Genomic DNA, 11,789 nt, shown 5'->3' on the forward strand with positions numbered 1-11,789 from the left:
ACTCCTCTTCTGCGTATTTTTTGATTCATTCTCCAGACATATTACTTGCATAAGATTAAAGTAAGATACTGTGTTCTCGAGATACTTGTCCATTATTTCAATAGATGGAGGTCGATACGTGAGATGAGAGCAAAACTACTTCTGCAATGGTATTGGGGTTAAACAACCATATTTCGGTGGCTCTGATTTCAGATAGTATTTTCAGCGGACGTCGATTTCATTCAAACTGATGGTTCACTCAAAAAAAAAAATGCTTTTGAATATTGCTGTCTAATAGCTGCGGTCTGTAAGCTAAACAAAGTGTTGTTCATCAAAAAGTGCTATGTAACTTTCACTTTAGTTTTTAAGTTACAAATATAACTCTGAGATAACAAATTCACTTTATTATTTAATTTTACTGAAATTATCTTCGCTTGTTGTATTAAGTACAATTCTGATGGGCTCCTTATCAACGTCTGTAAGCAGATTATGGTTTCACGAAGTGAGAACATCTGTGTAAATATTTTCGTCAATTGATGACCATCATTTTAAAATTTCGTCATTTGAATTTGAATAAAAAAAAAACTATAGGAAAAACGGGATAGGACGGATGTTAAATACAGCAAAATATCTGATATGTTTAAAATTCTATTTCACCAATTCATCATAAAAAAATCAATATATAGGTAATAGAAATCACAAAAAATATATTATAAAAAAATGTTTAGTTAAAAAGTGATTCTACATTGTTATTAATATCTAGGTGTTTTTCACATGTTCTACAAGTTCTTAGTATTTGTTTCAAGTTATTTTGATGGTAAAAATAAAGTGTATACATAAAATTCCATTCATATAATAAAACTACTAGTACGATTACTAGCAATAGGTTACTGAATTCATTCATTCATTTCACAGCCAATTTAAAATTTTACAATTAGCTATGAATTACTACAACACAATTATTTCAAAAATTTTTGAGCTAAAATTTACAATTAAATTAAAAGTATTCACATGGTGATTATACAGTGTTTCCATAATATGACCTAAGTTGTTAAAATTTGGATTTTTGTTTAAAACATAAATGTACAATGTAAAATAGCCAGACATATCTTTCAATTATCGCATAGAGAACAGCCTAGACTGCATAACTTTGCTTTTTACTGTACTTATAGTCAGTAGAGAATAATTTTGGGAGACTCACGCAGTACTGTACACGATAAGTAGGGGTGGGTAAAATAATTGATTAATCGAAAAATAATCGATTAATCGGGTGATCGATTAATCGATATATATTTTTAAAAATAATCGGTAATCGATTAATTGAAAATAATCGAAAAATAATCGATTAATCGGAAATACTCGATTAATCGAAAATAATCAATTTATCGAAGATTGATTATTTTTCATGATTTTCCCACTTTTGTACTTTTTTGTGTTCCTGTAACCTGTAACTCAATATTCTGTTCTGTACGTATACTGGATCCAAAACTTGACATCGGCAACTTCTTTTTTTTTCTTTGCAGAAACTTACCTATTAAGAATAAAATCCACTCTCTGAGAAATGAATAATAAGAAATATTTGTTTGTTTAATTTGGGTGGGAGTCAAATCATAATGTTATTTTTCAACTTTATAGCTGCCGTAATAAATAAATATTTGTTTTGATTTTTCGATCTCTTTGGCCCGCATTGTATTAAATGGATCACAATTATTGATTATATTAATCAATTACATAAAATTAACTAAGAGCACACTCCCTTTTAATTAATCGCTTGAACCAAATACAAATAACATTTAAACTTATTTAGTTAACTAGATACAAAAATTATTCTTAAAAAGCTCTTTACAAATGGCATTTACCTTAAAAAACAATAGAAAATATCATTATTTTATTTGATGTCACATAGTGTCCAGCGGCCCGCGTCTTTCAAGTTTTTTATTTTATTTAATATAGGTGTCGATGTCGGCGAGAGATTGTTGTGTAAGGTGGAGCTTGTGGACAACATCCTATGAGAATTTGGTTTTATAAAATACAATGTTTCTTGCCTATTTTCATTCTCAAAAATGCGTAATGGTTTTGGTTTAATTGAATTTAAAAGAGAGTTTTTAAGCGGCTTTATTACAAAGTAAAAGACTAAAATAGTTATTTGTATGCTTAGGCCATGAAATACCTTTTTAACGTACCGAAAAAACGATTATCGCCGAGACCGCTTGCGGCCGAGGCAAGATAATCTTGAGGTCGTTAAAAAGCTTCGCGGCTATGGCATACACTATTTTTCATACAATCGTTAAAATAATCAAATAATGTAATAATCAATTAAACGATTAAAAAATGTATTTTCTGAATAATTATTTCAACATAATTCAATATCAGAATCTTACTTCCAAATATCTTCTGTAGGTTCATTATTTGGTTTGTTTTTTTTTTGGGAATCAAACCATAATGTCTTCTGTATGTTCCTAGTGGTATACTCGCCCTTTATCTTATTTTTTGTAGGAATCAAACCACAATCGTTCTTTTGAAGCTTTATTTCCTATTTTCGAATAATCGAAAATTGAATATTTTCGATTAATTGATTATTACCGATTTATCGATTATTTTGGATTGATCGACTATTTCCGATTGTTCGATTAATCGAAAATAATCGATTATTTTATATAATCGATTATATTTTTTGATAATTGCCCAGCCCTAGCGATAAGACTTTTGAATTTTGAGCCGAAATTTACACTGGGAAGTTCACACACATCTCCTGCAGCGGTATGAAGAGGAAGGAGAAAATTAATTGCACCGAATATTCACCACAGACGAAACTGTGAACGCGCAGTATTATATTAACTTCCTAGATAAGATGGTAAACCTGTCTACAGATCAAAACGACATGATATTCCAATCCGTAGTGCGATATTGCTGCGAGACAACGCCAGACCGCATACACGGCGCATTTTATTTGGTCCATTGAAAGAGGCAATTGACGGACGGAGACTCCAAAGCAATGCGGAAGTAGAATCCTTAATGCCAAGAGATTTTTACGAAAAAGACATCCGAATGCTTCCGGAGAGATGTAATGAGACAGATACTGTGGGGAAAAACTGTAATAAATTTCAGCTCTGTAGCTTAATAATAATATTTGAACCAGCCTCGTATTTTCTATGAGTATACCTCAAAACCAATAATGGACCTGGTAAAAATTAGTCAAGAGGAATATAGGATTAAAACGAATCGAGAAATAACTGACGAGCCCTAGTGGCGAAGATGTGAAAACATCCAAGTCCAGGGAGTTATGTTAGAAACTGATGTGTACAGATAGATTATGGGGATTGATCCACCCCAATAAGACGATCTAGAGACTGTTTTTTTGGTGCAATATCATTTTGTCAGAAAAAGTATATGAAAAAGAAAGTTAAAATATTGTATACAAAAATCTGATAATGAACTCAAAATGGCAATACCAAATCTTCTTTTTATAACAGACTTTCTGGAGCTGGTGATATTCATACTGAATACACTGAACAGATTCCATTTTTAGATAACTTCGTAATAAGGAATATTGATAGGTTAGAGTTTGATATATTTAGGAAAAACGCCTATCTATACGTGCAGGTACTTCTCGACTGATTCTTTCTATTGCATTTAACATAAGATATCCAGTTTCCATGTCCTTGTAGATAGTTTCCGGAATTAGCAAAAAGCTATATACCCCGCAACAGCTTTTCAATGCCGATATTCGTCCATTTTTGTAGTATATCTTGCACATTCAGAGCTCGACTCCCAAGCATACCCTTAGAATACTCTACTCAATACAGAAGAGACTTATAGGGGACCTAGAGTTGACCAGAAACTTGGAGAGCTTAGATCATGGAAGAAAGGTTGCTGAGCTACTATCACGGAAGAGGCTCTTCTGAGCTGTCCAATATAATCCTACGTAATGGTATTTGCAAACCTACTCGACAGGCACACGTGGTTCATGACCACCAACGTCAATTTGGAAAACTGTAATCACCTACCAAGGCACATCTTTCCCAAACACCACAATCTACAAAGTTCAAGATTAAAATCCACAGACGAATAAGTGGGTATGGCACATAATTCTAGCGGATTGGTGAATGAAAAACATGAAAAATCATGTGATTAAGTACTGCTTCGGATTCCTTCAAATTCAAGGATTCCTATTTATAAACAAAATATATACTTCTATTTCTTATTTTATAAACAAAATATAAATTCAGTAACTGTACCTAGATTAGATAACCAAATTCACTTACTCCTAAATTAATAAAAAACGATCGATTTTTTAATTACCTATTTCTAATATCTAATGGGAACTTACATGGATGCTATATATTCTTACATATCATTTTTCGTTATTGAATAGACAATATATCGAGATACAAATTCTATATTAATGGTCGGATAAATTGCTAGCGTAAAAATCAAAGTTCGAATTGAAAACGACAAATTGATCAACCACACATCTAATTTTTGATAATTTAAACAATACATTATACATAACAAAAGTTGTCTGGGTTATTTAATTTAGAAAACGATTCTCGTTAAGGTGGAACGATAAAAGTTGACACTAACAAAAAACATCGAACTTGAGAGTTGAAGAATCACTTATAAGGTGTTAGCAGATGCTTTACTGAAGAATTGGGAGAATTATATCGAAACATTTAAATGTTACAAAACTTCCTGTGCAAACCCCAGGAAGTTGATCATCAAAATCAAGTAGGAAGAAGAATAAACGGTCAGAGTTGCTAGGTAAAAAGTTACAGTTTTCTGGTATACCGACATTTATTTGGTACAGTTAATTGGGGCATTAAAAAATCCGAGATCCCTTAAGTAGTGGTATTGTCAATCTACTCTACAGTCTTGACTTGGCACCAAAGTGTACCTTTTGTAGAATCGCTACTAAAAATATGTAAAATTGCTTCGAAGAAAAGTTGATTATTTTCTGGGAAATATTCCATTGAAAGGGAGAAATTGAATCATTGGTTTGACAGTTTTTATGTATGGAGAAGTGTAATGAGTTGATATTACAGATAGAGTGAGCAAGCATGGCTTCGGAAAGGAAAAGAGCTTGATTTATGTATTGTTGTTCTTTACGAAAGAGAAAGCAGTAGATAGACAAATTTACCAGCAACTGTTTAATAGTTTTCAATTTATTTACATTGCACAATTAAATTTATATATAGAATTCGGGTTCAAAACGTCCTACAACGTTGTCAGATGCCACATTACCACTCTTTCCTGTTGTTGCAGTCTTTTCCTTCAGTTTTCTTACACTCAATGGTCTTCCTTTCTTCCTATACCAAATCAAATGTTTTTCCTCAATATATTCTATAATTTTCTTTAGGTTTATTTGCTGTTTTATTGTGCGTTTCTGATTTTATCTAACCTTGACATTATATTTGCTCTTCTAAAGGCGTCCATTGCATGGCTTCTATTTTTTTTTCTAGCTATCTGTCCACGTTTCCGATCCATATAGCAACAGACTTCTAATCCTGCATTGTGGATCCTAGGTTTTTGGTGTTTTCCTATTTTGTTATTCCATTTAGTGATTTAACTATTGTTCTTGATCTGTTTATTCCAATTTTTTTTATAATCTGTCCTTATCAACAATAAGTCCTATATATTTATAGTTTTTATTATTTCGTTGTTTTCTATTCTCTGTAGTTTGCACATTTTACCTGATAATCTGCAAATTTGAGGGTGTATAAACAGGTGTTAACGTCGATTTGGATTTCCATTTATTCTTCCAAGTTTCTGAAACAGATATTTTGAAAAGTGTTGACTGTGAAGAATACCGATACTTTATTTTCGATTGTGCGGACTTCATATCCTTATATAAATTCTGGATGGCTTTTAAAAGAGTATAGTTAATGTTGGTGTGTTATCGTAAGCCTTTTATAAATCTATAAATATTAGGCGTACTGGTCTATGTCCTTTTCTTTTCTTCTCTATCAACTGCGTTGTCTATACAGAACCTTCCAGCTCTAAACCCACTCTGTTCTTCTTTGTAATTAGTATATTCCTGTTCTAATCAGATTTCTTATTTTTCTATATCCCACGATAATTGTTGCATTTTAGTATTTGTTTGCAAGACGCTTTCAACTATAGGCATGCTTACTCTATTTGTAATATAATAATATATACACTGAGACTCAATGTTACTATTAGTAGAAGAGTATAGAATGTATAATATTTCCTGTTAGTTACGTTATATTGAAGATCAATTTGTGTAAGTGAGAGTAAAACTTGAAAAAATTCTATTAACTGATAAATAAACTAAAACGTTTTTCATAAGCATCCAAAACTAAATATGTTATCTAAGGTTTAAAGCAATTTCTTACATGGCTTTTCATTCCCGCGTTGGAAATGAAACCTTTATTACATAGAGGACAAATATAATTCTTTTCTCCAGTATGAGTTTTGATATGGTATCTATAAGGCGACCTTTGACCGAACGTCTTACCGCAATATTTGCAAACATACGGTTTTTCTCCGGTATGCACTCTAGAATGTTCAATGAGGAGATCCCTCATGGCGAACCTTTTAGGACACACCAGACACGCGTACGGTTTATCTCCGCTGTGTACTCTGAGATGATATTTCAACCTACCCATACAAGATATTTTTTTACCACATATCTCGCATATAACAGAGAGATCTGGTTGTATATTTTTGTGTTTGATATTGGTATGACTGGTAAGACCCGTAGATGATTCGAATTCCTTCTCACAATATTCGCAGCGGAATTTCTCCCTCGGTTTTCCGGTTAATATTTGAGAATGAGTTTTGATGCGATGATTCGCAAGTCCTCTAGAGTACATAAAATGTTTACCGCAAATTTCGCACTGAAAAGGCTTTTCACCGGTATGGAAATTCCTGTGTTCATCGGCGTGACTACCGCACCTAAACGCCTTTTGACATATCTCGCATTTATACTTGGTACTACCTTCGTGCAACCTAACGTGGATTTCGAAACGGTCTTTACGTAGATTAGTGAAGCGGCATAAGTGACATGAATATTTGGATTCTTTACTGTGCTCTATAGAATGCAGAGCAAACTCCAAGTTAGTATTGAAGTACTGATCGCATTCTTTACATTTGATAGGTTCTTCTAATTTCACTGGATCTGGTAACGGAAGTTTTTTATAATCTTTTCCGTTCAAGTCTCGCTTTCTAATTTTTGGTTTTCGTCCAGTTGCAGGGCGACCACGTTTTTTCGGACTAAAACAGAAAAATATTTTAGTATTCCCAATGCGAAGCAACATTCTTGATTTTTCTATTGGATACAGTGTGTTCATAAAGTTATTTAATTTAATAATTTTTCGGTTTATAGAAAAAATTTGAATACAAGTTTTCCAAATAATTAAGGACATCGGCAGCCGACCAAAAGTATAAAGAGTGCATCGTTACATGAAATCAAAATTAAAACATTGTTCATGTCAAACCAATGGTAGATTTTTCTGTTATTTTTCCTCTAACGTAAGTACCAATAATTATGGCACAAAATTTTTAACCATATTTTCGTAATAAGTATCTTGACTGAAGCTTTCCATTAACGATAATTACCAGGTTAGTGTTCCTCTACTATATAGGAGTATTTTTCTGCGAACTCTTAGGATCTTAACATCTATTTCCCGTACTATATCATCCCCCACGTGATGTTGAAGTACAAAATCAACTTATTTAGTTAGGCGATGGGTAATATATCTTTCAGAATCTTTAGCTTCCTCCCTCGTCTCACATAAGGTCGGGTCATATTTCTAAATTGGCAAGTGTGAGTTTTTCCCATAACAATGATTCTCTCATTAGCAAATTGTATCCTCCTTAGTTGAATACAGCATCTGGGTATTAGTGCTAATTGGTTTGGGATATATTTATAACTTTTTTTCGACAATTTCTTGCTAATTTCAACAATACTATACTTTTTGAAGTATTCACGCGCAAATTTTCTTACGAAAACCCCGACTCTAACTTTTGCTTTTCTTACTAATCTAATAATTCTTGGGTAACAATTCTTTTCCATTTTTTGGAACGTTTAGACATGGTATTCCTTCTACACATTCAGCTATAGCACGGTAAATGTTTTTGCGTAAAATATTTTGGTTCTGATAAATCTATTTTTAAACTCCTAAATTTTGCCGTCTCTCGCACTACGAAAGAGAGAATTTGGATCTAGGGTTCGTCCTCGCAAAATCTACAAGTTGCATCCTCTGCTAAACCTAGCGTCTTCAATTATACATATACAAGTTCTGTAGAAAATCCTTGCACATTAATTTAGAAAACTGCATTACAACATGATGCTTGTCAAAAATAGTTGCAGCAATAACAAATACAGTTAATAATAACTGTAACAACAATAGTTTAGAAGAGAAATATCTTCAAAAAAGTAATTTAAACGTTTGTATCAGAAAGTTGTATCTACACCACATTACTTACTTATCGTGACGTCTAATGTGTATTTCCATCCGATCTCTCCTTATATTTTTATAATTCGAACATAAATGACATCTATATTTATTATCCGAACTATGTTTAATAGAATGTATAGCAAAATCGACATCGTAATCAAAATGTTTATCGCATTCATTGCAATATATAGGTTGTTCGCGTTTAACTAATTCAGGTAGAGGAGATGAATCCCTTTTTGATTTCTGCATTTTAAGTCTCATTCTCATTTCGGATAAATCTTTGAGTTTTTTCCTTTTCTTTTGCCTACAATATTAACTTTCGTTATTATTTATTTAAAAAATTTTATATTTTATCAAAATGGTCTTACAATTACGTTGATTGTCTTGGTACTACTTGGCAACTGATATACTAAAACTTCCTGGTAATTGTAGAAATAAAAGTTTTATTGAAGGAAATTATTTAGCTGTATTCACTAGAAAACTTTTCACCGTTTATTCATTGTCATTAGTACATTGCAATTAAAATAATTAACAGCCTATATGATATGTCAAATGCTCAGGGCCAACTTAAGGCGTGTGTGGTGGTGGCACACGTGTTGTTTACTGGTGGGACTCGAAAGAAACAAAAATAATAAAAACCTCATACACTGGCGTAGTGGAAATTAGAGTATGAACATAGAAATTGAATTTGTATACCTTTTGTTTAATAAATAAAATGTCGATTAATATACTGCAATGTTTTTCTTATTTAACTATAAATAGTTTCATACACTGAGGTTTATACACAATTTATACACTCAATTATTGCCACTTTATTCATACACTTACACTAAATCCACTAAACTATTCATTATTCACTAAAGTATACCTTATTAGTTAACACACTAATTTATTTAATCACACTTTTTACTTGTGTATCCCGATGTGTTCGTGATGACCACTACGATTGTTGAAGACTCGTAAACAAATAAAAACGTCTTATTTAACATTGATTCTATAAAAACGGCCACCACAGTTATAAAAACAATATAAAGAGATATGTAAAAAAGACATCCTCCGCATCCTTCAAACTTTAAATTCTATAAACATAATAAAACACAACCGGCTTCACGGTCTACGTCAGTGGATGAGTACGTAACAATACGTTCTGTCGCTTTGACAAATGATTGATTGAGTCACATAACTCACAGGACGTTTGCTCTGTGTCTCTCACAACTCCCTCTATTCGTGTTTTCGAAATAATGGGTGCACACGTCTGCTCTCTGGTGTCTACACATCTTTAGTTTATAAAAACAATAAAATATAAGCATTTTTTCGACTGTTAATGCTAGCGAGATTCTTGGGTCGCTCTTTTAAGTGATGCAAAGAGTTTTACATATGTTAAGGGTTAAGATAAATTAACAGTTAAACTAAAGTTTACATAGACATAAAAGGTGTTTTCGTAATATTTATATTCTGCTTAGGAATAAAGCAAAACAGAATAAATACAGCAAATAATGTTATTGCCTAAAAATCTACAATATTTTTTGACTTTGTTCCCTTCTATTGTTACTTTTTTAAATGTAAAAATACTAATAGGATATTATTGTCTAGTAAAATACAACTCAGTTATATTAACAATGGGACGCACCTGAAAGCTGGAGAATCTTCTCTAATTTTTTTATATTGAGCGTATTTTTTGCACTTTCAAATAGGAATAGAAACACTTTATTCGTTTTAAGTCTTCAATTGCTCAGATGCTCAAAAGTTTCTCGTATTGCAACTCTAACAACTAACAGCGAACTCAAAATGTTTTAGGTTTCACAATAACACGAGACTCATCAGTCTTTGCTCAAAAAATCTATTTTTTTTTTGACAGACGATGAGACCGTTCGTTCTATAAAGGGTGAAGCCCTAGTTCTGCTTGATACTTCAAATATCCATATTTGAGACACTATTTCAGTTGTTTCCAAAGTATTAATTGACATTTATGTATATTACTCCATTAGTTTCATTTGTATATCTGATTTTTCTGATAATTTCTTTTTGTATTCCTCGTATAAGACTAAAAAAGATAGACCTACTTAACGGACTGTATAAACTCGCAATCCCAGACTTACAGAATCGATATGCAACCATCAACACATCTGTGTGTATAAATGATTGATTTAAAATAGCAAATTGAACTTAGAAGTAAAAAATACGGAGGAACACGTTTTTACGAGGATGTATTGATATATATTTAGCCTAGATCAGTTTCATGCATAAACAAAATATTGCGTTACCATAGCAACGAACAATAACTTATTAGAAGTGTCAAAGTTTGACGTCAAAAAAGTAAACCAGAGTTACGCAATAAATTAAAGCCGATTTACGAAGATATGCTTAATACCCTTGGTGATCAATGTCCTTCGTATCAGACCATGAAAAATTGGACCGCAAGCTTCAAAAGAGGTAAATTTTCCATTGAAGATGATGACTGATCCGGAAGGCCAGTTTCTATGGCAGTCCCCGAAAATATCGATGTAATTCATGACATGATTTTATCAGACCGTCGAATTGGGCTAAAGCGCGTTCATCATATAGTTCATGTCAATTAGGACATGAGAAAAAATGCTGCAAAATGGATCCCCCAATGGTTGAATGCTGACCAAGGGTGCAAGTGTGCAAGGGTAGAAGCATCGCGTTCGATTTGTGGTCGATTTGAAAATGATGTAGACTTCTTAAACTGAATTGTTACTATGGATGAGCCTTGGGTACATTTCTACGATCCAGAAACAGAGCAACAATCGATGGAATGGCGACACTTTGGTTCTCCAAAACCTAAGAAGTTTCGTGTCCAAAAATCTGCTGGAAAAGTTCTTGCTTCAGTTTTTTGGGATTGCCATGGAGTAATAATAATTGATTTTTATGTTTAAGGGTAGAACAATAACAGGAGATTACTATTCCACATTATTGACCACTCTACGTGATTTTGTAACCAATAGATCTGATTCGAAGTCAAGGGACTGTCCGATTGATTTTTTTTTTTTCGATTCCTGAAACTTATTCACTGAGTATTCCTTTTCCATTATTCGTTTATTTCCCTATTTTCTTTAAAAGCTTGAAATGGCTGTCTATGATAAAATGAACAGTAGTGTTTCACGGAGGGTATCTAGGTGATTAAAATATAAATGTGGTACGTATTTCTAAGACAGCTTAACTGGTAAAGCTTATAGGTATCAGTGGAAAAACTCGTACATCGTTGGGTAGACCAAACATGGTAATTATAGAGGCGAAAGTAGCGATTATCAGAACTCTTAATAAACAAAATATAAACCAAATACAGTCTTTATTATTTTATAAAATAGGTTTTTCGATTACACTCAACAATTATTGTAGCCGTGGGTCTTCATCATCCAAACCTGAATA

The 11,789-nt window shown here is 32.5% G+C and overlaps 1 protein-coding gene across 1 annotated transcript; it reads right to left on the reverse strand.

The window, feature by feature from the left end:
• Window positions 1–620: 620 nt before the first annotated feature.
• Window positions 621–9,210, reverse strand: LOC130441112 (zinc finger protein ZFP2-like). Its single transcript, XM_056774647.1, has 3 exons — window positions 8,768–9,210; window positions 8,428–8,703; window positions 621–7,212 (listed from the first exon to the last, which is right to left on the reverse strand). Exons 2-3 carry the CDS (start codon window positions 8,664–8,666, stop codon window positions 6,309–6,311), a joined length of 1,143 nt encoding a protein of 380 aa, XP_056630625.1. The 5' UTR covers window positions 8,667–8,703; window positions 8,768–9,210; the 3' UTR covers window positions 621–6,308.
• Between the last annotated feature and the right edge of the window lie 2,579 nt (window positions 9,211–11,789).

Source organism: Diorhabda sublineata, chromosome 3 (genome assembly GCF_026230105.1).
Source record: "Diorhabda sublineata isolate icDioSubl1.1 chromosome 3, icDioSubl1.1, whole genome shotgun sequence".
NCBI lineage: Eukaryota > Metazoa > Arthropoda > Insecta > Coleoptera > Chrysomelidae > Diorhabda > Diorhabda sublineata.

Excerpts from the sequence above, each read along its gene's own strand:
- LOC130441112 (XM_056774647.1), bottom strand. The coding sequence starts at position 8,666 with ATGAGAATGAGACTTAAAATGCAGAAATCAAAAAGGGATTCATCTCCT. Across the intron at positions 7,213-8,427 it reads CACATTAGACGTCACGATAA|TCCGAAAAAACGTGGTCGCC; the intron begins GTAAGTAATGTG and ends TTTCTGTTTTAG.